The 26,967-nt window shown below is 37.0% G+C and overlaps 1 protein-coding gene across 10 annotated transcripts; it reads left to right on the top strand.

Moving 5' to 3' along the window:
* Positions 1 to 35: 35 nt before the first annotated feature.
* On the top strand, positions 36 to 26,967 carry Manea (mannosidase endo-alpha). Of its 10 annotated transcripts, XM_060386077.1 has the most exons (7): positions 225 to 502; positions 2,167 to 2,261; positions 2,776 to 2,863; positions 6,321 to 6,903; positions 10,513 to 10,622; positions 21,949 to 22,025; positions 22,985 to 26,967. In XM_060386077.1, the coding sequence occupies exons 4-7, from the start codon at positions 6,360 to 6,362 to the stop codon at positions 23,640 to 23,642; spliced, it is 1,389 nt and encodes a 462-aa protein (XP_060242060.1). In that variant the 5' UTR covers positions 225 to 502; positions 2,167 to 2,261; positions 2,776 to 2,863; positions 6,321 to 6,359; the 3' UTR covers positions 23,643 to 26,967. The 10 variants fall into 10 exon arrangements, with proteins under 10 accessions (XP_021519360.1, XP_021519361.1, XP_021519353.1 ...); XM_021663679.2 differs by lacking the exons at positions 225 to 502; positions 2,776 to 2,863 and adding an exon at positions 48 to 202; XM_021663682.2 differs by lacking the exons at positions 225 to 502; positions 2,776 to 2,863 and adding an exon at positions 61 to 167.

The raw sequence follows: 26,967 nt of genomic DNA, 5'->3' as shown, positions 1-26,967 counted from the left end.
ACCTCACAAGAAGCCCCGCCCAGAAGCCTCGCCACGCCCAGAAGCCGGGGTCCCGCAGAGCCCCACCCCCGGAACCCTGCCCGGCGGTGTCCTCTGGGAGGCGGGACTGAACGTCCGCCGCAAGAGCTGTCAGCGCTGGCCGAGCTCGGGATTCCTTCCCTCAGTCGGTGAGTCCCCGCCCGTGGCCTGCTGTCAGATCCCGGTGAGTAGTGCGGGATCCCGGAGCTGAGGCCCACAGCGACTCCGCGGCTAACGCCTACGCGCTTACCGCCAGCCAATCGGGGGCTGCCTGCTTGCGGCGCCCTTTGACCCAGGAACCCAGTCCTGCTCAGCCTAGTTACCCGCAACGCAGCCGGGCCTGGCCCGGCCGCTCAAGTTTGCCCCAAGGCGGTTTTCCACACCTCCACCCGGAGTCCCGAACCTGGGAGTGAGTCGGAGGCCCCAGGCGGTCGCGGCGGCAGTCTTCCTGGCGAGCTTTGCACCGGAAAGGCCGCCAGGACAGGTCCGTTCTCCGAGGTCTTTGTCCAGTTCCCCTTTAACTTGCTTGGCTCTGTGTGCACTATAGAAAGCCCCTTTGCAGTGGCCGGTTTCTTTTCCGTTTGCGGTGGAACAAGTTGGGCTGTACGAGCGGTTAAAACTTTCGTTTCGTTATGTCAAGCACCTACGGATGATAGAATGGGAGATGAAGAAGTACTAAAAACTAATTACAAGGAGGCTTACAAAAGCTAATGTAAGTCTGGATGAGCTTAGAAATAAATATAAATGAGACTTAGATGATAGTCTATTCACCTTTCAGTGTATAGGCGGCTGGTTGAAAGAAAAATGCAAACTTAATCCAGGTTTTGGTGAAAGTAATTCACGTTAGTTACACTTACAAAGCTGTAAGTGCTTCATACTCCTATATAGGTAATGGGTATATGATCAGAAAGTAAACATGATGCGCTGCCTTCTCATTAGTTGTGGGCCACAGTTCAAGGAGGAGGGAACCATTGATCATATCTTTTAAGCCATCTTCCATGGTGAAAAAAAAAGTCATTGATCATATCTTCTGAGCCATCTTCCATGGTGAAAGTCATTTTAGCATGCCTTCTATACTTGAAGCCACATAGGCCGCAGCCAGGAGCCCAAGTTCCTGTACTGTATTCTGCGCTTGCTAGATGCTCAGTGGCAGGTTACTTGGCTATTTGCTAGCCCAAAAGCTTGGGAAAAGTTAACTGCTGGGTTTCATCACTTGTAACATGAAGTACATAGAAGTACCTGCAACATCTACTTCATAGATGGTTGCGAACGTAAAAATGGAATAATGAGATTATGTCTGACTGAACTTCTGTACAAAAGATTTCTTCTGCTTGCAATAGAACTGACCTGAGCAAGAATCTGGAAGTTTCAGATGTGTATTTTTATCTATGTTAGTTTTATCTTTGTCTAGGTACTCACTATTTTTAAAAGATGTTAAAGGAAGAAAAATGTTGCCAGTCTTAAGCTCAGGTGTGTCTATATAAATTTACACTAACTTTGGCCTAGGCAATAAGTCATTCAAATGACCTTTTCATTTTTAAGATATATGCAGATTCGGCCTCAGAACTCAGTATTTAATCACTCATCTGCTTTATACCCATTGGAGAAGGGAGCAGAAGTCCTAAACTCAGGCCCGTCTGGTAGAGGTGCCAGGAGCTTTCCTAAGAGCAGGCCAGTGGTGCACCTGCCTAACTCAATCGTATCTAGCATAAAATTAGAAGAGAACAGTATCAAAACAAAAGAATAAGTGGAAGAAATTTTTGTAATTTAACTGATAATTTTAAAAATGGAAACTGACTTTTTCTAAGTTATATTATATGGGCAAATATTTTAAAAATAATCAGTATCACTCTGTTTCTGGGTCATTTAGATCCCTTGGCTACACGAGTATGTAATACTTTTTTAAAATTAGAAATCACATTAGCTGTCATTTTAAAATATTAAAAGCGTGAAACATAAAAATAGCCTGGTTTCAGAAGAACCAGTCTGTAACTTCTGCAAAGTGCAAACTTTCCTTTGATGAACACAGATTGTTAGTAGCCAGTACCTTGAGTTTCCTGCTTTGAGAACCTATACACCAGCAGTTGACTTGTAGAGGGATTTTTGTTTGTTTTTCTCACAAGTAACTTCTGAAACCTCTTTCTTTAGTTAAAGGTGGGTAAGTTGATCCTTTGCCTGTCTCCTGCAAGAACACTGCTTGTTTTATGCTTCAGAGGCATTGTATTGTCACAAATTTTAAGATGGTAAGATGGACTTTAAAATTATTAAGTCTTCATAAATGTTCATTTACATTGTTGTTTATTATGCACTTGACGCAGATCTGGCCTGCATATGAAGAGTAGAAACTTTTATAGATTTACTTCCCAAACACATGCTAGTGTCAGAAGCAGGAGGGCCAAAACTTAAGCTGATAATGATCGGGGATGATAATATCTGTTGGGATCTACTGTAGTATAAGTCTACTTTGGTAAATCTATACTAGAAAACTGGTAGTGATCGGGGATCGTAATATCTGTTGGGATCTACTGTAGTATAAGTCTACTTTGGTAAATCTATACTAGAAAACTGGTACACAGAAAGGTTGGTTGCAGTTACAGTAGGAGAAATACAACTATTAAAGGAGAACAAGTTTTCTACTCAGGAGACTTTGGGAAAGGGTTAGGAAGAGAAGGCAGATTTCTGCTTTGACTTGAACCTTGAATGCTTTTCTAGAGATAATATATTCAGTATATTTATTTATTTGTTTGTTTTTTCCAGGCAGGGCTAAGGATCAAGACCCCAAGGAGTTGGTCATGCTAGGCATATGTTCATATCACTGAACTACATGCTCAGTCTAATATACTGGGTTAGTTTTTTGTTTTTTGTTTTTTTTTTTTTTTAATAATTTTATATATTTACTTGTATCCCAGCTGTAGCCCTCTCCCTCTTTTCCTCCCAATCCTCCCCTCCCTCCCTCATCTCCTCCCTGCCCTTTCTGAGTCTACTGAGAGAGGATGTCCTCCTCTCCTTCCATCTGGCCCTAGCTTATCAGGTATCTTCAGGATGGTTGCAATGTCCTTATCTGTGGCCTAGCAAGGCTGCTCCTCCCTTGGGGGGGGGGGAAGGGAAGCTCAATGAGCCAGACATTGAGTTCATGTCAGAAACAATTCCTGTCTCCCTTACTAGGGAACCCACTTAGATACTCATCTACCATGGGCTATGTCTCAGCAGGGGTTATAGGTTATATCCATGCATGGTCCTTGTTTGGAAAAACAGTCTCAGAGAAGACCCCTGTGCCCTGATATATTTGGACCTTATGGGGCTCCTGTCCCTTCTAGGTCATACTAATTCCTCCTTCCTTCATATGATTCCCTATACTCTGCCGAAGGCTTGGTTATGGATCTCAGCATCTGCTTTCAAACACTGCTAGGTGGAGTCTTCCAGGTGCCCTCTGTGGTAGGCTACTGTCCTGTTACTTGTTTTCTCCTACTTCCAGTGGGTTAGTTTTATTATATTAATTAATTCATTCATTCATTTTGAGAAAGAGTCTTAATATGTAGCCCTGGCTGGCCTGGAAGTTCCAGGATGGCCTGGAAACTCATAGAGATCTGCTAGCCTCTGTTTCACAAGTTCTGGGATTAAAGATGTGTGTCACATCCATCTCCCAGGTCTGGATTGGTTTCATGTCACCCAACTTTTATCATGATCATCATGAAGAATTGCTCTTGGTTTATAATTACTTAGTGATATGTTGTCAGATATGACATGAGTCTTCATCCTGACGGTCCTATGAATAAGATAACTGCAATGGAGAAAAGAAATATAGAAACATCAGGTTAGACAAAGAAAATACAGTAATTTGGACTTGTAACCACAGAGCTCAAAAAAATTTAAATAATAACTTTTACTTATTATTTGAAAATTTCATATATATATACTTACACTCTAGTCCCCCCTCCAACTTGTCCCAGAATTTGGCCAACTTTATGTCCTCCATAATTAATTTTGTTTTGTTTTTCAAGACAGGGTTTCTTGGTGTAGCCTTGGCTGTCCTGGACCCACTTTGTAGACCAGGCTGGCTTCAAACACACAGAGATCTGCCTGCCTCCACCACCCTCAGTACTAGGATTACAGGTGCCACCACACCTGGCCTCCATAATTAATTGAGGTTTTTTTTTTTTGTTGTTGTTGTTGTTTTTACTTGGTGCTGCACAAGAACACATAGGTGTGGGGTTGTTCTCTGTGCTATAAGCAACCTAGGGGTGGCCGCACCCTGAGGATAATGTGACTGTGTCTCTCTCCAAGCAGTCATCAACTACCAGTAGTGCTCAGCTATATTTTGGCCCTTGAGAACACTGCTTCCTGCTGGAATTTTTAATTCTCTTGTTCTTGTGCAGTAACTACAGCTGCTGAGTCCATTTTGATAGCATTTCACAGCATCCTCTCTCCATCCTCCAGCTCCTACATTCTCTCTACTCTTTTTCAGCAGTTTTCTGTATTCCAGTGCTATAGGGGCACAGATGTAAAATTTCTGGTCAGTAGCCATCTGTGGTTACTTGAACCTTGGACACAGAACTCCAATGTAGAGAGCAGAGTGTATAAACTATGTATAATGGATGAGTATGTATGGGAATATTTACGAGTACAAATACATATGCATGTGTCTGTTTGTGTGTGGCCTTAGTTTCTTCATGACGTTAATTTTTTAACAAAATTCCATAGCAGTGATTGTTTCATTCACAGTATATTCTCTCTAGAAAACCATTGTCAACTGTGCCCCAAATTAATTTTGACCGCTTGTTGAAAATGCTGTTTGGTAGTCTGTCAACTGTCATTTTTTCCATTTTATGAGTTAAGGATGTTTTGGTGAAATACTCACAAATATATGGCAATACTGTGTCCCATCAAACATTAACATGATTCTTGCCTGTTACTTTGTATATTAGTCCATTATATGTTACAATAAAAAGGTTCAGAAAACTAGATCATTCATATGGAAGAGAAATTTATTTCTCACAGCTCTGACATTAGGAAATCTAAAATTAAGATTTGGCAGAATTAGTTGTTGGAGGAGGGATGTTGTCTGATGGTGTCTAGATATTGTATCCTTTGAACAGGAAGAGCTCAAGAGAGCAAACCAGCCTGACAACACTATTAAGTCATTCATGATGTGGTATACATATACAGTTCAATTTTGTTAAGCTTTTAAGAAAAATGAGATAAAGGAATTTGCGTGGAAATTGAGGCATCTGGAAAATGTTAAATGAGATAACTCAAGTTAGAAATCACATGTTCTCTCTCATTTGCTGATCTTTAGGGCATATTTGTATGTATATGTGTATGTAAGGAGGAGGGAAAGCATGGTTATAGGTTATGGAACTTGAAAGGAAAATTCAAGAGTGGAAAGGGTGTTGAAGAAGGAGGTGAGGATATTAGGACACAAGTAGCATGGCAGTGGAAAGGAAGCTAGGGTAACAGGAGATGCAAGGGCTTTCAACAAGGGCTGGGGGACAAGAAAGAAGAGATCCATCGAAAACAAATATGCTTGAAAGTGCCACCAGGAAACCTAAAACAGTAATCTAAAATTTAAAACTTTTAATAAAAGGTAAAAAAATATTCATGGTGGGTGGAGCCATCATCTCCCACTAAGTCTGACTCAACAGTGTTGAGATAGGAGTTATGTTTTTGATTCATGGGTTTTGGGAATACAGTCATTCAGTGGTAATTGATTGTTGCCAGAATATCTAACCTCCATTTTTTTCCAGAACTATCATTACAAAGTTTTAAGTGATTTTATTCCATTCTCAAATAAAATTTAAAATGTATAATTATTCCCTTCTTCTAATATTATTTTTTCAACTTAAGGACCCTTTTGAAAACATTATCACTAGACTTTAATGTTTTTATTTAAAAGACTGACTCATAAGTATCTTCCTTCATTAACTGCCACTTTAAACTTTAGTCCATATAAATGAATTACTTACTTTGTATATTCTGTATATATAAAGTTTAGTCACATGATGAAAAATATATTTCAATTTGTAAACAGGTTTCTAGGTTTCATCTGACTAGATATTATTGACATATACAATGAAATTTTCAAATCAGTACTTCTTGTGTATGTGTATTTGCCTGTGTGTGTTTGGGTGTTTGTGTGTATGTGTGTGTGTGTGTGTATACATGTTCTTTTATTTAATAGTTTTTGGTGATTTATTATAATACTGTTACTTTTTTAAAGTCTAGGTTTTAGTTTCCATTTTAAAATCTGTGAAAAATATTGATGGTATCAGTTACTAACGATTTTTTTTTTCAATGAATTGCAGCAAAACACTTAACTATTTTGGAGTTTAAAGTATGTCATCATGGCAAAATTTCGAAGGAGGACTTGTATCATTTTGTCACTATTTATTTCATTTGTCTTCTCCCTGATGATGGGCTTAAAGATGCTGAGGCCAAACACAGCGTCCTTTGGAACTCCTTTTGGACTTGACCTTCTTCCAGAACTTCATCCACCAAAGCCCTATTTGGGAAACAAAGCTGACTTCCAAAAGAGTGATAGAATCAACATGGAAACCAATTCCAAGAATTTACAAGCTGCTGCCATGACTGTGTGGCCATCCAAAGCCTCTGAAGTGAACCTGGAAGAACTGCCTCCTCTGAACTATTTTGTGCATGTATTTTATTACAGTTGGTATGGAAACCCACAATTTGATGGTAAATATCTACACTGGAATCATCCGGTCTTGGAGCATTGGGACCCTAGAATAGCCAAGAACTATCCACAAGGGAGACATACTCCTCCAGATGACATCGGCTCCAGTTTTTATCCTGAGTTAGGAAGTTACAGCTCTAGAGACCCCTCTGTTGTAGAAACTCACATGAGGCAAATACGCTCAGCCTCAATTGGTTGGTAATTCATTTATTTCCATATGTAAATAATTTGTGTGGACAGTTAAATTACTATTCAGTCTTTACTGTTAGTTACAGTCTTAACTCTTATCCCTGATTAATCTGCCTGTGTATCCTGTTCTGGTTTGTTACTGTTGTTGTTGCTTTGCAGGACTGGGATTTGAACTGATGACTTCACATGTGCTAGGCCACCCCTCTACACCTGAGCTACAGCCCTTTTTGTCCTATATTGTGAGGCAGGGTCTTTAAGGACTGAAGGCTGGTCCTCCTGTTTTAATCTTTTTAAGTAGCTGAGGTTATGGCCCTACGACACCAGACCTAGGTAATATGTATTTTTAAAAATTTAGGTAACCACTTTTTAATTGGTTTTAATGTACTTTGTTTAATTAATAAAAGTATTTTTAGATATGCTGTTATTGTTTTCTAACTCAATTCACAATTTTATTATTAAAGAATTATACTTAATATAAAAAATTATCTCATCTTTTAAAGTACCAATATACCCATGAAATAAAGTATCTCTGTAACCCAAAAGGCTTCATCCTTGATGGTGTATGGTAGAGCATGCCTGCCCTTTTAACGCTTGGAAAGCTGAGGAAAAAAGTCCACGAGTTCCTCCTTTGCCTAAATTGTCATCATTGCCCTGTTTACTGCTGACCCTGACCCCATGTCAACATCTGTATCTGACCTCTGTCACTGTGAAGTGCTTGTGATTTTTCCCTTATGACAACAGAATTAATTAGCTATCCTCTTTGCTTGTCTTATTTTGCATAGCACAGGATTTTGTGATTCATCTGTGTTGTTAAGAATATCAGTTTTAGTCATTTTTACTGGTGATTATATTTTATTATATGATTGAGGGTGTTTGCTTCTGTAGCCATGTGTTGGACATTTCCCCTGTTTTTGCTTTTGTAGTATACAGTTTGGCTTTATTTCTTTTCAATTTGTCAATTTCATTTTTTATTTAATGTAATAAGGCTTTATTTAATGTAATAAAGCTTTAATGTAAAAGGCTTTAAATGTTTCATTTTGCCTTTCACCTGTCCTTTTTATGATTCTTTCTTCATCTTTATCCCTTATCTGACATTGAATTTGTGAATGATTTCATTCTGTAATCTCTTTTGGCCTAGTACATACAATCAATCTTATTTATTTTTAAAGTTGCTGTAGTATTACATTGTATACCTTTAACTTTACTGGTGAAAGTAATCACTAGTTATTCTCGTGTCACCAATGCCCCTCATCTTTCTCTGCCTTTTGTGTAATTTCCAAGTATATGTCTTTAGATAATACCCAGTGCCTGAGAAATGCTTTAGTCACTAGGGAGAGCATCCGAAGGTTTCACCTAGCCAGGACTGTTGTCTTTTGGAATTCCACCAATAAAGCCCGATGCTTTATTTCCGTGTGTTCTTTTTATTGTGCTTCTATTATTCATTATTCTTTGAAACATGGTATTTGGGCTCAGGAAGAAGATCCTTCCTGAGTGACTTTGCTTTGTTTTTGCTGTTAAGAATGCTGATGTGGGCTCACCTAGAAACCTGCATGAAGCACGGCAGACATGTGAGCATTCAGAGTCAGGGCTGTAGACTGCTGTTTCCTAGAGCTGCTCCACTCCTTCCAGGCACACGTGAGGGAGCTGACTTCCTGATTGCTTTGATTATGAGCTTAGTAATCCTTCTGCTAGGACCTTCTTCATGACATTTGTTATTGCCTATCTTTGACGCTGGTCTGCTGTTAGATCAATAGCTGCTAGAAGTTATTGCATGATTATTATGAGTAGAATCCTGGTTTGAATTCTGTGAAACTTGCTTACAGTAGTCACATGCTTTGTGACTTTCGAGATGTGCTGTTTCCTTTATATATGTTTATTTCCATTGCTTTTTGTGAGAAGGAAGTTTCTTTTCTAGGCTGTCAGGTAAGAAAATGTTTCTTGTTACCCTTGATGTTACAAGTGCGGCTAGTGGACTGCTCAAATATTGATCAGTTTTTTTTCCCCAAGTTTTATTTTCCCCAACATCCTTTTCTAGGTGCAGCTCCCTTCTTCAATAGCCAAAACTTCCCTGGACCCCCATCCACTATCAGTTCTTTATTCTGTTACAGGTTTTTGCTATTTCTTGGATAGAGAACGAAGATAGCTTTCCCTCATTAGCTTTAATGAAAGTGTCACTTTGTTCCTCTATTTAGAATTCTTCTGTGTGTATTATGACTATGACAAAATTTGAGTGTTAAAGTCTACCTCTGCAGCAGTTTCTTTTTCTGTTTAAGAATTTCATCTGTGCATTTAATGTGGATTAACTGAATCTATTTTCCATTCCCTCCTCTCTAATTCTTCCCCTTACTCCCCCCCAACCACCATCACTTTTTATTTTCAACTTTATGTGCTCTGTTTATAAACTCACTTAGTCCAATTAGTAGAGCCTATATGTGCATGAGGGTAATCTCTTAGGGACCACATCTCTGGAGAAAACTGTTACTTCTCCAATATCCTTAGAATTGCTAATTGTTCCTCAGCCAATCGTGGCATTAGGTGAATCCTGTACCCATCCATGATGGAATTTTGGCTGACTTCATTTTGAGCCATTTCTAATCTTGATTCCTTAATTTTCACAATATTTTCTTTATATAATATTATTATTTCTTCCCCTGTATTAAAAAAAAAAAAACATTGGTCCAATGAGACATCCGTGCTGTCTCTTCTGCCCTACCATTCCTTTATATGTGAAACTTTGAAGTATTTGTCTTAAATATTCTCTCTTTGGTTAATGATTTCTCTTTATGCTGGTGTTCCTAATACCTATATTGTAATTTCTTAGTAAAGAAATAAGTAGGTAGCATAGGGAACAACTCCCATCATTTTGCCTATATTAATTCTTTTCTTAAATGGTTGTATAAAAAAAACAGAATATGGATGGTTAGAGAAGTTTTATTCATAATTGCCAGAAGTAAAAAGCTACCAGTATGTTTAATAGGAAAGTGGATAAACATCCACAAAATGAATATGCAGCAGTAAAAAAGTATGAGTTACTAAGTCATAAAAAGACATGATAGAGCTAAAGTACAAGTAGTTAAGCAAAAGGGTCCAGTTGTAGAGGGCTATGTACTTTAGGTTCAAGTTATATGACATTCTGACAGAGACAGAATTATAGAGAGTGAAAAATCAATTAAAACTGGGGCTATTCAGTGGAAGGAAGGAGGGTTAGATAAACATTAGGCAGGAGACTAATGTTTATATTAAACCAGTCTGTCTGATACTATAATGGTTAGTTTATCTACAGAATCAGACGACACTAATAAAAGCCATGTCAAATATAGAAAATATTGCATTTGAATGAAAGATGTGCAGGTGAAGAACTGGGCAGTATGGTTGGTGATAGATATAAGGACTACATGCTTTCTTACTAAGAGCCTTAATTATTGTAAAATATGTGGTATATTAATTTCAAAAGATATTGTTTAAAATCGTTACATAAATATTGGATCAAATAACCAAATAACTGCACCACCATTTTGAATATACTTGGAACTCATGTTGCCAGTTTTTGACACCTGCAGTCACTCTTGGTAATGCCTTACTGTTTTTCATTTTTTGTTATGATTTTCTATTAGGAGTACTGGCCCTGTCTTGGTATCCACCTGATTCAAGTGATAAGAATGGAGAAGCTACTGATTACTTGGTTCCAACAATTTTGGATAAAGCTCACAAATATAATCTGAAGGTATTTAATTTACTTTCAAACTATATGTATCATTGATATTCCTCTGACCTTTTATAGTAATAATATTTTATATACTCATTTTAATTAAAACTTGATATATGCAGAAATGTTTTAAAATATTACTGCTTCTTAAAGATTTGTTTTAATAATTTAAATTTCAGAACCAATCCAGTTTTAAGAAGATACCCCTTACTGTTTTTTCTTTTTTTTCATTTTCATTTTAATTTTTATTAATTATACTTTATTCACTTTGTATCCCCCCCATGGCTCCATCCCCCTTCCCTTCCCAATCCCACCCTCCTTTCTTCTTCTCTACACATGCCCCTCCCCAAGTCCACTGATAGGGGAGGTCTTCCTCTCCTTCCTTCTGATCCTAGTCTGTCAGGTTTCATCAGGAGTATCTGTACTTCCTCTGTGGCCTGGTAAGGTTGCTGTGATCAAAGAGTTGGCCAATCAGTTCATGTCAGAGACAGTCCTTGTTCCCATTACTATGGAACCCACTTGGACACTGAACTGCCATGGGTTACATCTGTGCAGGGGTTCTAATTTATCTCCATCAATGGTCCTTGGTTGGAGTATCAGTCTCAAAAAGACCCCTGTACCCAGATTTTTTGGTTCTGTTGCTCTCCTTGTGGAGCTCCTGTTCTCTCCAGGTCTTATTATTTCCTACTTCTTTCATGAAATTCCCTGTACTCTGCCCAAAGGTTGGCCATAAGTCTCAGCATCTGCTTTGATACCCTGCAGGCTAGAGCCTTTCAGAGGCCCTCTATAGCAGGCTCCTGTACTGTTCCCTGTTTTCTCCTTCTTCTGATGTTCATCCTCTTCTTTGCCTTGCTGTATAGGGTTTGAGCATTTAGCCAGAGTCATCCTCCATGATTAGTTTCTTTAGGTGTACAGATATTAGTAGGTGTATCCTATATTATATGTTTTTTTTCTAAACATGTTTTATATTCATTTATTACATTTTGTTTTTTTTGAATATAGACTTTTTTCTTTATTTTTGAATTTTTTATTAAATTTTTATTTTTTTATATTAATTAGAGCTTATTTTGTATCCCAGCTGTGGACGCCTCCCTAATTCCTACCCTCCCTCTTTCATCTCCTCCCATGCCCCTCTTCCAAGTCCACTGATAGGGGAGGTCCTCCTTCCCTTCCATCTGACCCTAATTTATCAGGTCTCATCAGGACTGCTGTATTGTCCTCCTCTGTGGCCTGGCAAGGCTGCTCCCTTGTCAGGGGGAGATGATCAAAGAGCCAACCACTAAGTTCATGTCAGAGACAGTTCCTATTCCCCTTACGAGGGAACACAGTTGGATACTGAACTAACATGGGCTATATTTGAGCAGAGGTTCTAGGTTATATTCACAAATGGTCCTTAGTCTCACAAATGACCCCTGGGCCCAGATTTTTTTGGTTCTGTTGCTGTCCTTGTGGAGTCCCTGTCCTCTCCAGGTCTTACTATCTCCCCCTTCTTTCGTAAGTTTCCCTGCACTCTGTCCAAAGTTTGGCTATGAGTTTCAGCATCTGCTTTGATACATTGCTGGGTGGAGTCTTTCAGAAGCCTTATGTGGTAGGCTCCTCTCCTGTTTCCTGTTTTCTCCTTCTTCCAATGTCCATCCCATTTGTCTTTCTGAGTGAGGACTGATCATCTTACTTACTTGCTTAGCTTCTTTCGGTATAAATATTTTAGTATGTTTATCCTCTATTATATGTCTAATATCCACTTATAACTGGGTATATACTATGTGTATCTTTCTGCTTCTGGGACACCTCACTCAGGATGATTCTTTTTCTAGATCCCTTCATTTGCCTACAAATTTCATGATTTCCTTGTTTTTAATTGCTGAGTAGTATTCCATTGTGTAAATGTACCACAATTTCTGCATCCATTCTTCCATTGAGGGACATCTGGGTTGTTTCCAGATTCTGCCTATTACGAATAAAGCTGCTATGAACATGGTTGAGCAAATGTCCTTGTTGTGTGCTTGAGCATATTTTGGATATATGTCTAGGAGTGGTATAGCTGCTTCTTGAGGTAGCATTATTTCTAATTGTCTGAGAAAGTGACAGATTGATTTCCAAAGTGGTTGCACAAGTTTATATTACCACCAGCAGTGGAGGAGGGTTCCCCTTTCTCCACATCCTCTCTAGCATGTGTTGTCACTTGAATTTTTGATCTTAGCCATTCTGATGGGTGTAAAGTGAAATCTCAGGGTCATTTTGATTTGCATTTCCCTGATGACTAAGGACGTTGAGCATTTTTTTAAGTGTTTCTCTGCCACTCTGTAGTCCTCTATAGAGAATTCTCTGTTTAGCTCTGTACTCCATTTTTTAAGTGTATTACTTGATTTGTTGCTTTTTAACTTCTTGAGTTCTTTATATATTCTGGATATTAGCCCTGTGTCATATACAGGGTTAGGTGAAGATCCTTTCCCAGTCTGTAGGCTGTTGTTTTGTTCTGATGACAGAGTCCTTTGCTCTACAGGAGCTTTTCAGTTTCACAAGGTCCCATTTATTGATTGTTGCTCTTAGAGCCTGTGCTGTTGGTGTTCTGTTCAGGAAGATGTCTCCTATGCCAGTGAGTTGTAGCCTCTTCCCCACTTTTTCTTCTAACTGATTTAGTGTATCTGGTTTTATGTTGAGGTCTTTGATCCACTTGGACTTTAGTTTTGTGCAGGGTGATAAATATGGATATATTTGCATTTTTCTGCATGTAGATATCCAGTTGGACTAGCACCGTTTGTTGAAGAGGGCTTCTTTGTCAAAAATCAAGTATCCATAATTCTGTGGGCTTATTTCTTCCATTTGATTCCATTGATCCACCATTCTGTTTCTATGCCTATACCATGCAGTTTTTATTGCTATTGCTGTGTAGTACAGCTTGAGATCAGGGATGTAGATACCTCCAGACGATCTCTTGTTGTATAGTATTGTTTTGGCAATTCTTGGTTTTTTGTTTTTCCATATGAAGTTAAAAGTTGTTCTTTGAAAGTCTGTAAGGAATTGGGTTGTTATTTTGGTGGGAATTGCATTGAATCTGTAGATTGCTTTTGGCAGAATGGCCATTTTCACTATGTTAATCCTACTGATCCATGAGCACAGGAGATCTTTCCATCTTCTGATATCTTCTTCAATATCTTTCTTCAGAGACTTGAATTTTTTTTTTCGAACAGGTCTTTCACTTGTTTGGTGAGAGTCACACACCAAGGTACTTTATGTTATTAGTGGCTATTGTAAAGGGTGTTGTTTTCCTAATTTCTTTTTTGGCCCCTTTGTCTTTGGCCACAAAATAGAAACAGAAGGAACATTACCAAACTCATTCTATGAAGCTACAGTCACCTTGATACCCAAACCACAGAAAGACTCAACAAAAAAAGAGAACTTCAGACCCTATCTTTCTTATGAACATTGAAACAAAAATACTCATTAAAATACTTGCAAACCAAATCCAAGAACACATAAAAGATATCATCCACCATGACCAAGTAGGCTTCATCCCAGCCATGCAGGGGTGGTTGAGTATACAATAATCCATCAATGTAATCCACTATATAAACAAACTGAAGGAGATGCCGAAAATGCATGTGACAAAATCCAATACCCATTCATGTTTAAAGTCTTGGAGAAATCAAGGATATAAGGCACATACCTAAACACAGTAAAGGCAACATACAGCAAGCCTATAGCCAACATCAAACTAAAGGAGAGAAACTCAAATTAATCCCACTGAAATCAGGGACAAGGCAAGGCTGCCCACTCTCTCCTTATCTCTTCAACACAGTACTCGAAGTCCTAGCTAGAGCAATAAGACAACTAAAGGAGATCAAGGGGATACAAATCGGAAAAGAAGAAGTCAAAGTATCACTATTTGCAGAGGATGTAATAGTATACATGAGTGACCCCCAAAATTCTACCAGAGAACTCCTTCAGCTGATAAACACCTTCAGCAAAGTAGCTGGATATAAAATTAACTTAAAAAATTAGACTTTGTTTATAACAGACTACATACTTTAAGAACAGTTACAAAACAATCAGGAAAACCATATGTAAAAGTTACATTCAAAATGTTTAGCTCATTTGTATTTGGCAATATTGAAGAAAATACTATCTATCCTATAAGGACTCAGTAAGTAGCTCTGACTGGCTTGAAACTAGTTATGTATATCAGGTTTATCTGAAGCTCAGAGTGATTTTCCTGCCTCTGCCTGTCAACTGCTGTGATAAAAGACACATACTACATTGTCTGGCCTGCACTATATGTCTTAATAGGAAGAGAAAGGATTTAAAAAGTCCCTTTATGAATAAAATAAAAGAAATTATGAAAAATTAACGTATGAATATCCCCTATCAAAACTACTATGTTTAAACAATATAACATCTTTATAAAGTAGTTAGAAAATAAATTTCTTCCCAAATATTTTTTGAAATTTTAAATTAACTATTCGAAAATTTTGTACAGTGCATTTTAATATTCACCCTATCTTCTGTCAGATCCACCCATTTTTCCTTAGCCACTCAACTTTTTGTCCCCTTGCAACGTCTCTCTTTAATTTTCCCTTTAAGTCTAGTTTTTTATATTTTTGGATGTTTGGCTTTCAGCTGGAGTTTGATTGACCTACTAGGGCCCTTAGTATTAATCTTGTATTCAGAAAATAACTTCCTTGTAGTTACTCTGATTCTTAGACTCTTTCTACCTCCTTTTCTGCAAAGATCCTCTGTCTGAGTGTGTGATATAGACATCCCATGTAGGACTCAGCATTTTGTACGGTCTTATTCTCTGAATCTTGTCCAGTTCACCATATACTGTACAAACAGATACCTCTGAGGATTAGAGATGAGCTAATCTGTGGGTTTAATACTCCTGCTATGATGGGAAGGTACCCTGAGGTTTGGGAGACCAGGAACCACACAGCTCTGAGATGAGAAGGTTCAATGGAAGGGCATCCTGAGACATGGGAGCACAGGAACCACACAGCTCTGAGAGGAAGCCTCCTTAGAAGAGGCATTGGAGCTCCAAGGGGAGGGCTTCCCAACTGAGCTGAGATGCTCAAGAGTTTCAGCCCTGATCCACTTCTTCATTCTTATTTTTATTGCTTTTTGGCTTCTTCTGATGAGAGAGTCGCACCAGGCAGATAACGAGATTTATTGGAAGGGTCCAGGCTGTGGAGGGATGAATCCAGGGTTGGCTGCCTCTGGTCCTGGAAGAAGATAGCAGGGAACTGAGCAGACACAGTCTTTATATAGGATTTCTTAGGGGATAGAGCTTTCTGGGGCAGAGATTTCCAGAGTGAGGATTGGTGGGATTTCAAGTCCTGAGCTTGGGGGAGCTCAGGGATTAGTGGGTTTTCCTGCTGAGGGATTGGTAGCTAAAAAGGTTCTCATAATATAGTTCATCTTAAAGACTGGTCCTTAAATCAGAAGGTGCTTGGTTCTTTCATGGTGTTTATGCTACTGTTGTACCAGTAGTTATGTCTGATTATTAGTAATTCGTTATTAGTAGTTAGGCTGGTTATTATTGTTGATCACAGGGTTCATAGCTGAGTAAGACTGATGGTTTCTTGTCTCAACCAGCACTGTGTATAGCAACTTCCAGCACTATTAAAGATATCTAGAAGCTATCTGCACAAAATGTCCAGATCAGTAACAGCTTGATTTCTTCATGTCCTACATCTCAAGTTTGTGTTGTCTTCAGTAGTAGAGTATTATAGTCAAATAGAATGTTATAGTCAAGGAAGAGCATTGTCAATAGTTCAGCGTTTTTTTTTTTTTTTTTTAAGTGTTTCTTAGTTATTTCTCCCTATGTCTCTCTGTCTGTCTCCCTTTTCTTCTCCATCTCCCTCCCCTACTCCCTCTCTCTCTGGTCTTTCAAGATAAGGTTTCTTTGTGTAGCATTGGCTGTCCTAGAACTCACTCTGTAGACCAGACTGGCCTTGAACTCTTCCAAAGATCTACCTGCCCTTTTCTCCCAAGTGCTGGAATTAAAGGCCTGCACTGCTGCTACCACCACAGGGCTCTGATTTCTCTTCGTGTATCTCTTATATCTTTATATTATATCTTATATCTTTGTATCTCTTGTAATTGTCTTTTGTCTGTAGCTAAGAGTTAAAGTTCTGTTGTGACTTCAGCATGGAAAAAGAGTGGTGGTGGTGGTTTGGGGACCCTATTGTCATTCATGATGTTCATGGTGATGCTTTAAATTTTTGCCATTTAGTGTAAAGTTTTATAAAAGTTTCCTGTACTGTATTGAAGTTTGCCATTCTTACATCCTTAGGGTTTGTGAGATTGTATTTGTTGTCTGCCTTTTCCTTTGTTTTTATCATGAAAGAACATTGGGCTTTTTCTGTATCTGTTTATATGGTCATGTGATTTCTATTTGAACCTAGTTATATGATTTTTGTTTTTTACATTTGTTGATTTGCATGCTTTGAAACATCCTTGTATCCTTGAAATGAAGTCAACTTTATCATGAAAGTGATCTTTTGGATATGTTGTAGAATTAGGTCTGTCAGTATTTTATTGAAAAAATTACATATAAATTCATGAGGAAAAATTCTTTATGAATTTCTATTGTTTCTTTATTTGGTTTGATTATCAATGTAGTACTGGCTTTATAAAATGGTCTAGTATTATTTTTTCCTTTATTTTATGGAATAATTTGAGGGACTGCTATGGGTATAGCAGAACATTGCTAGAAGTCATTTTGTTTTTATACTCCTTTAGCAGAACAGTAGTGCTTGGTTTTCCTCTAGGCCCACGTACTTTCCAGGATCAGGTTTTGGGCCATACAAGTAATGCCAGGATTGGGTTCAAACTCATGGAATGGACCTTAAATCCAATCAGAGTAGTTGGTTATTCCCACAATGTTCGTGTCACTATTGTACTACTGTATCTTGCAGATGGTCACTAGTGTAGGTTGCAGGATTTGTGTCTGTACCGGTTTTTAGCTTTCTTCTCTGTTAGTGTACTGGGTGCCTTCTAGTACAGGAGCAGGAGGGGTGAAGGCTAAAACCTCTAGTTAGGTACCAGCTCAACTCCTGTATGTTCAGTGAATTATGCAAGTGATTTCTTCAGCAACAATTTTCCTTTAAATTTGTTCGAGTGAACTTTTCCAAGATTTTCATTTGATTTTTTTTTTTTATCTTTTTCTTCTTTTGTATTTGTATGTGTTAAATTTGTGTTCATATCATGTATGGACTTCCTATTTCACCCACATGTTCATTTGCTTTCTTTTAATTCTTTCAGGAGCTTATTTATGTCCGTTTAGAATTTGTTCAGTCTTATTTTGTGTCATTCTTTTAAATTATTTGTCTGCTATTTCATTCTGGTCACTCTTTGGAAAATCTAATACTGTGGAATTGATAATTTTGGGAAGAGTCCTGTTGTCTTGACTTTTCGTGGTCCTTGTTTCTTTGTTAATATTTGTATATCTGGGGTTAGGTCATTGTGGGTGTTTTTTAATATTGCCTTGTTTTTTGTATTTCTCCCAAAAAGCTTGTGGCAGGTTAAGATGCCTTCCCCTCATAGCTTCTGTATTAGGCATGTAATATAGCTCACGTGCTCAGGGGGAATTAGTTGTAATATCCAGCACGACTCTAATTGTAGAGCATTAAAGGAGGAACTCCATTGATGGATAGACTTACAATGCAAACTCAGGTAATATTAAATACAGCTATCTCCTTTAAGTCTTAATGATCTTTAGAGAATAAAGGCACAAGAATAGTATTTGTTTGTGTATTACCTACTAAGTCTGGTTATGGAAAGACAGTGAGTTGAGTATGACCAAGAATTCATATAAAATTGTAAATTCAAGAGAGATATTGGGAAATTGTTAGGGAAAACAAACCCTGAAGTTTATTGACATTAAAAAATTGCAATTAAGAGTATATAGAGGAGGGAGTGGACAAAAAGAAGAAAAAAATGAAGTAGAAATGAGATAGAAAGATTTGGGTTGTAGGCTAAAGAAGTACACAATGGAAATAGGGGTTAAATTTAATGAAGTAATATAAAAATAAAAACAAATATTTATGCAAGAATGAATATTTAAAAATAGTAAAATAAAAAAAATACCAGTTAAAACTTCTTCCTTGCTTAGAGCCTCAGGGAAAGCCCTCTTCTGCCTGAAAAGGCTTATGCATTTAATTTTGCTGATAAAAGAGCTGCTTCCCTTCATGTGTAATTCAGACCTGGCTATGCAGGGTCTCAGTGGGTATCCAGAAAGTTGCCTATAGGGTTGATTTCTGCCTTGATTTCAAAAGCAGAGTTCAACCTTCTTTAGAAGTTTTCCAACCTCTGACATGGGATGTTGGTATCCAGGCCAGGACTCCTTTTCCAAGTGTGAGGGGTCTCACTCATCCTGTATGGATTTCAGAGTATCTTTGCAGCTAATAATTTTAATCCTACTGCGGCTCAGCCTCCAGTGACTAAGCTGTGTAATATAGCTCACATTCTCACATGTTGACTTTTCTTATTCCATAGAGTTTTAGTTCAGGTGAATTCCCACTAGGGGTTCTGGGATTCTCTGGGTTTCTCTCCTGGGATTGGAGTTTGGAGACATGGTTATATACTTTTTTCTATCTTTCCCAGCAAAATATTTGAGTGTAGTTTTCCCTTGTACCTGCTCCCTTCTTGACCCAACATATGTGATATCTCAGGTTAGAGGCAGTGGCCATATATATATATGGGATCTGTGTCAAGGTCACAACACAGTTTTTATGCGTTGACTCTGCATTTTCATAATGTGGATCTCAGGAATTGAATTCAGATGTTTAAGTTTGGCAGCAAGCAAATTTGTCTTGCATACATATGTATGTGTATGTATGTATGTATGTATGTGTGTGTGTATATATGTATATGTGTAAATTGAATATTTCTGTAGCCCTAAAGAAAATCTTGGAATAGTGTCTCTAAGATGAACTGACAGGAGCTGTCACATGACATGCTCCGCAGTGCCGTTCAGCCAGTCCTATCGGCAGCTAGAGTTTGCAGATAGTCAAGTCTTCCAGTCACTGATTTATTTTGTGCAAAGTAAATCCAAGGCCCCTGATCTGTCCAGTCCGTGCCCCAAATCTGGGGTGGGAGGTAACAAAATTGGACATTTTGGCTTTAATGAAGTTTTTAAATGTAAAGTAGTTAAACTCTCATGATACATGAGAATAGACTGCTTTTAATTCTACTAAAACCACTTGTGTAGAAGAGAAAAGTAACAAAGACCTCAAAGACACCTCCAACATACTTGATCTCTGCATGCTTCAGACCTGATACTTAATAATTAGGAAGAAATTATTATATATTTTATATATTATAAAATACTGTTCTCCAATTTTTTTCTTGTCCATGTTCAGAATTCTCTGATGTTTAATACCAATTGCTTACTCTCAGTAGCTCTTCAACTTACCAAACTTATTTAAAAATAATTTAATTATTATCCTATAATTTGACTTTAACTTTTACAAATATGTTTCTGATTGGGTTGATTTTTACAGTTATCTTTCTACTTGGAAGGTTAAAAAAGGTTTCCTTAACTTTTTTTATTACTTGTTTAAAAATAGTTTCTAGGACATAGTCCATTAGTTTTGATTACATAATGTGTTAATAACATTAGATACTAAATGCTTTGTAACTACAATTTTGATTAAACTAAATGTCATTTTAGGTATGTGTTTTTTAATTATAAACAAAGAAGCAAAGTTAATAAAAAATGTTTGAAGAATTAGTGACTCTTTGTATTGCTGCTTGCCAAGTTTTTGCCAAGTATAAATCAGTAAAATCTAAATCTAAGTGATGACTTGTTTTTTCCAAAGATAATTTTTTAGTATTTGTTTGTATTATTCTGTGGAGCATAAACTTGTAGCACTTTTATCTGTCATTTTATAGAGTAGTTATGCCTCAGCTATAAAAGTCAAAGCTCATCCTTTCTGCTCACTGTGTATTCTCAAGGTCGTTTTGATTTGCATTTGCCTGATGGCTAAGGATGTTGAGCATTTCCTTAAGTGTATCTCTGCCATTCCGTATTCCTCTATTGTTGGTGTTCTGTTCAGGAAGTTGTCACCTATGCCAGTGAGTTCAGGCTCTTCCCCACTTTTTCTTCTAACTGATTTAGTGTGTCTAGTTTTATGTTGAGGTCTTTGATCCACTTGGACTTTAGTTTTGTGCAGGGTGATAAATATAGATATATTTGCATTTTTCTGGATGTAGACATCCAGTTGGACCAGCACCATTTGTTAAAGATGCTGTATTTTTTCCTTTGTATGGTTTTGGCTTCTTTGTAAAAAATCAAGTATCCATAGGTGTGTGGGTTTATTTCTGGGACTCTATTCAGTTCCATTGATCCACCATTCTGTTTCTATGCCAATATCATGCAGTTTTTAATGCTATTGCTCTGTAGTACAGCTTGAGACCAGGATGGAGATACCTCCAGACAATCTGTTGTTGTACAGGATCGCTTTGGCAATTCTGGGTTTTTTGTTTTTCCATATGAAGTTGAGAATTTTTCTTTCAAGGTCTGTAAAGAATTGTGTTGGCATTTTGATGGGAATTGCATTGAATCTGTAGATTGCTTTTGGCAGGATGGACATTTTCACTATGTTAATCCTACCAATCCATGAGCAAGGGAGATCTTTCCATCTTCTGATATCTTCTTCATATCTTCTTCATTGTCTTTCTTCAGAGACTTGCAATTTTTTTTTCGAACAGGTTTTTCACTTGCTTGGTTAGAGTCACACCAAGGTACTTTATGTTATTAGTGGCTATTGTAAAGGGTGTTGTTTCCCTAATTTCTTTCTCAGCCCTTTTGTCTTTGGTATACAGGAGGGCTTCTGATTTTTTTTTTTTTGAGTTAATTTTGTATCTAACCACTTTGCTGAAGGTTTTTCTTTCTTTCTTTTTTTTTTAGAAAGCTTTGTCTGAATACACAGTATATTCTTGTGTCTTATAATGAGTATAGACTTTTGAAATCTATTTCATGAAAACTACCCTCCTAGAAAAGCTTTCAGTCAGGCACTCCACATTGTTTCAAACAAACAAACTGGGAGCAAACAAACAAACTTAGCAACTTAATAGACTTCTGGAAGCTTCTTTTTTGTTGAGCAAATAGAGTCAGTGGCTACCCAATACAGGAATGGAGGTTAAATGAATTCATTCAGATGAAGTGCTTTATCTCTATTTAGTAGTGGAAACTCTCAGTAAGTATAATCTACTAAGAAATATTTGATAACCACTGCGTACAATAAATATTTGCTTTAATGTTGTGAATTGGCAGCTTATTAACTATGTAAAATATGTGGTCATAGATAATGCTTTCTTTAATTGTTTTTTTTTTTCTTTTTAGGTCACTTTTCACATAGAGCCATATAGCAATCGAGATGATCAAAACATGCATAAAAATGTCAAGTATATTATAGACAAGTGAGTTTCTTCAGTGTTCATAGTTACACTATAAGGTCTTCTGATAATTACTGTTATGAGTAAATTTAAATGCTACCTGGGAGTTGGTTTATGATCTGTCATGTTCGATAATTACCACAAGTTAACTGAAGAACATTCTCGGGTTTCTTATAGATCACTTTTTATGTGAATAAAGGTTGCTGCCTTCACTATTTTTATATGCTTTTAAGACTACTTATGATTTCCATTTATACTCATTTTGTAATTTTGTATTTAAAATCTCATGAATATACATTTTATCTTTTAAAGGAAGGTTCAGCAAATCCTACCAGTGTGTGCCACCACAGCCGGCATTGCTAAGCTAACCTCCATTGCTTCAGACTAGGCATTCTACAGAGTTTTGGACTGGGCAATTACTTATTAGGGTGACTACTTTAAACTAACTGTGTGTTTTTATTTGTGCTACCATGATAAACCGTGATTTTGTTTAATTAGAAAACACTATCAAGGAAAATTGAAAAATAAACAAGAAAATTAAAAAAAAAATAAAAGAAGGTTCAGATGAAATGTGAACATAGCAATGTTTGCATATCTATCTTCATTTGTATCTAGGATGATTAAAGAATTTTGTAATTAGTTTCATTCTGGCAAAGTAGTTTACTGATAGGATTCTCGGAGGTTTCAGCAACAAATGGATACCTGTCACTGATAAGATAAACCAGTTTTCTCTGTTATGAAGATCATAATAGACTTTTTATGGCTTTAGTCACCATTTGTTAGCTTTGGCCTGAGATAATTAACCTCCTGTTTGGTAGTATACTCAGTGTCTCATAATGTATGAAATTAAAACTATGTTTACATTACTGAGGATTGGTAACAGTGTGCTCAAGCTTCAAGAATCACTTTCATTTTCGATGCATAGTTTTATTGTGACATATTCTATGAGTTTCATCTCACTTTTCAATGTGTCTTTATTGTAGATATGGAAGCCATCCAGCCTTTTATAGATACAAGACAAGGACCGGACAGTCTCTGCCTATGTTTTATGTATATGATTCATATATCACAAAGCCTAAAACGTGGGCCAATCTGTTAACACCCTCAGGATCTCAGAGTATTCGCAGTTCTCCTTATGATGGATTGTTTATTGCACTTCTAGTAGAAGAAAAGCATAAACATGATATTCTTCAAAGTGGTTTTGATGGAATTTACACGTATTTTGCTACAAATGGCTTTACATATGGCTCATCACATCAGAATTGGGCTAAACTGAAGTCATTCTGTGATCAGAACAACTTGATATTTATCCCAAGTGTAGGCCCCGGATACATAGACACAAGCATCCGTCCGTGGAACACTCAGAGTACTAGGAACCGTATCAATGGGAAGTACTATGAAGTTGCTCTAAGTGCTGCCCTCCAGACCCACCCCAGTTTAATTTCCATCACCTCTTTCAATGAGTGGCATGAAGGAACTCAAATTGAAAAGGCTGTCCCCAAAAGAACCACTAACACAGTATACCTGGATTACCGGCCTCATAAGCCAAGTCTTTATCTAGAACTAACTCAAAAGTGGTCTGAGAAATACAGTAAGGAAAGAATGACATATGCATTGGATCAACAGCTGCCTGCTTCATAATGTATCCATTATAGTTTATTTATCAAATAACCTACTGTCAGTACACACCCTGTGCTTCGAGTTATAGAAAGAAAAATGTCAAAATCAATGTGCACTTGCTACTGTAACCTTCATCAATTATTTCAAATTTTTACTTTTAAGATGGTATTACTTGTCCAACAATGGATAATAACCTTACAGAGAAAATATTTGACAAGAAAGACTGTGTCAGTGACATTTCTAATGTTCCCAATAGTTTTCTGAATTTCTGACTGTAATTGAAATTTTAATGGGATGGCCTTTTAGGTTTTTGTTGTTGTTGTTGTTTTGTTTTGTTTTGTTTTTTAGTTTACAGTAAGAAAATGCTTGCGTTACCTAAATCAGCCAACATACATGTACATGTAAGCTGTACTTGTATTCAAGGTCCAAAGTCATAGAAATGTGTGTGTGTTGAGCACACCTGGCAACAAAAGTATAGAGCCAAAGGAAAGTAGGTGGATGAGCTTCATTTCTGAACTCTTCAGTGACCCTGAAGTTAGTATTCAGGTTCTGGCTGTCCTCCCCTAGTGATCAAATTCACTTTGCAAGTTTCTTGTGAGCACAACCTTGTTTAAGTGACAGGGTATTTTGTTATATTGTTATATTTTTCTGTTTTAACTCTTAGCCATGTTCTATTGAGCATCCATTAGTGCCATCATTTGAAGCCTCAGGTGCCTGTGTCACTGAGTGCTTTTGCATGCCTAATGCCCCTGGTTTGCTCTGCTTAATTAAAGACTAGAAACAATAGGATGGAGTTTGGTAAATGCTAATGACTGTTTCTCACCTGTGAGGAAAACCATTGTTTCTCAGTGGTCAAAAAGTTTGTTGTGATAGACTAGGATCAGATGGAAGGGGAGGAGGACCTCCCCTATCAGTGGACTGGGGGAGGGGCATAGGTGGAGAAGAGGGAGGGTAGGGTTGAGAGGGGATGAGAGACGGGGCTAAAGTTGGGATACAAAGTGAATAAACTGTAATTAATAAAAAAGTAAATAAATTAAAAAAAAACAAGAAAAAAAATGGTTTGTTGTGTTTAGTACTCTGCCTTTAGGACACCTTGTCAGTCTTTCTAGGTCTTTCTTTTATTTATTTATTTTTTCATATCTTAAAATTAAATGTTCACCAGAGGCTACTGAACTAAAAAAGGATAACATTAGTACTCAAATTTTTTTATAATATTTTAATTTAATTTTACCATAACATAGAAAATTTACTTATCATTTCAAAACTAGAGATAGACAATTATTGTTAAAGTAACACCATGTTTTTTAGTTATGTCCTTATGAGTCTTACACTTTTATAGTAGCTGTTGGATTTAAAAAGAAAATGTTAGTGATCCATAGCTGTCATGTGGTTACCAATTGTTAATATACATGCTAAAAATAAATTATTTTAAAAGTGAGAATAAAAAAATCGAGAGAATTCAATATTTATAATAGAAAACAGCTAGTCTGCATAATCCTACACAACTGTTATTTCTTCATTCTACTGAGAGAATCAGTTGAGTAATGCTAATAAAAAGTGCATATTTTCGAGCATAAAGGCATTCAGAAACAAATTAGTTTTGGAATTCATCTTAAAATACACAGCAGAGAGGGAAGGTTTTTAGGGCAAGGGAGGCTGATAAATGAGTAAAGTGCGTGCTGTGTATGCATGAGGATCTGAGTCTCACAACCAGAGCCCACATAAGCCCGAGCTTGGTAGCATACACGTTCTATCTCACTGCTCTTCCAGTGAGCGACACGGTAGACAGGAAAGAGCCCACAGTTTTTTGAGCTAGCTGGTCTGCTATACACAGCAGCAAATCAGATCCTGTCTCAAAAACAGTGAGCGGCAAAGATCAAATAACAAGGTTGCCCCCTGACAACCTTGTGGTTTACATGGAGACACCCACCCCATGTTAGTCAGTCTCCCTCTTAATCCTGAATTTTTGCAAACATGTACACACAGAAATTTGTTAAAACTTATTTTTAAAATAATACTTTTGGAATAAAAACTTTTTCAAGAGTTATACTAACCTTACTCATAAAATTAAAATTTTCTATTTATTAGAGAATTATTAGGCTATAGAAAATTATGAGAATATTCTTATTTTTCCAGGATAAATTGTAAGAATAAATTGATATAATAATATTTTAAGATTACCAAGTATCACCATTGGAATAAGCAGAAGTATAACCTGTATATTTTTTCTTTGCTACTACATTAAAGATGAATTATTAGTACATAGTATTATATAGCATATGTTGTTTTCTTTATTCCTTATGTTGCACTTTTATATTTAAGCCCACCATTACCAAAAGTAAAACAGTTCTGAGATTAAGAAAAAGTCTACAGAAATAAGGCCAAGCAACTCTCAGTAAGAGTACCTGCAAACAGCTCACTCCAGCTCCTGATGTTTCCAGTCCATCTCCATACCATCAATAGCACACAGACAGAATTTAAAATTAGACAGAGTCTCTTTTTATTGTTAAAGAATTGCTGTCTAACCAGTGACTGAAATATCTCTCTTAAAACTAACTAGTTGATAATTATATAAATAACCATAGTTAACCCTTCTGGTTTCTACAACCAAATAGTCAACAAACTAATGATCAAAATAGTGGGAGAAAAAATCCATTTGTATATAACAAGCATTTTCAGGGTGTTTCCATCCCATATGCTCTACAGTACAACCACCATTTACATTTTTCTACTTATTATGAGTAAGCTAAGGGGATTTATATTGTACCTGAGGGTCATTCTAGGGCACTCCACTATTTTTAAAGAACCTGAGCATTTTCAGCCACTTATATCTTTAGGTCCAGGAGCCAATTCCACACAGGTACTACCGCATGGCTGTGTTCATAATTACTGCTAATGATTGTTAGAGGAATGCCTTCAGAGCCAACCCCCTCCCAACCCCAGCTGTTTTTATGGCTACCTTTGTTGTCTGACTGACACAGCTGGAATTGCAATGACCACAAGTAAATTTGATTAAATGATCCAGTTCTTACTTTTAAACATATGATCGTTTGAATTCAGTAAACTTAAAAAGGTATAATATGTGATGTACATGAATTATTATCAGTTTTTATATAAGCTGTTTGTTTTGTGTATTAACCTATCTAATTGTTTAGACTGTAGAGAAGAACCAGATCCTTATATCTCCTTTTAAGTAATAGTTGGGAAAGACTGCCCTTATTAATATTTAACTAAGTTGTATATTAACTTGCTTATTTTATTTATGTCTGTAATTTGGAAAATGATTTATTTTGCTATCTGGTGTTAATTTTGTCTACAAAAAATAAATGATTTTCATAAATATAAA

This window comes from Meriones unguiculatus, chromosome 6 (genome assembly GCF_030254825.1).
Source record: "Meriones unguiculatus strain TT.TT164.6M chromosome 6, Bangor_MerUng_6.1, whole genome shotgun sequence".
Taxonomy (NCBI): domain Eukaryota; kingdom Metazoa; phylum Chordata; class Mammalia; order Rodentia; family Muridae; genus Meriones; species Meriones unguiculatus.
Note: the sequence above shows the minus strand (reverse complement) of the source record. Positions and strands in the feature narration are given on the sequence as shown.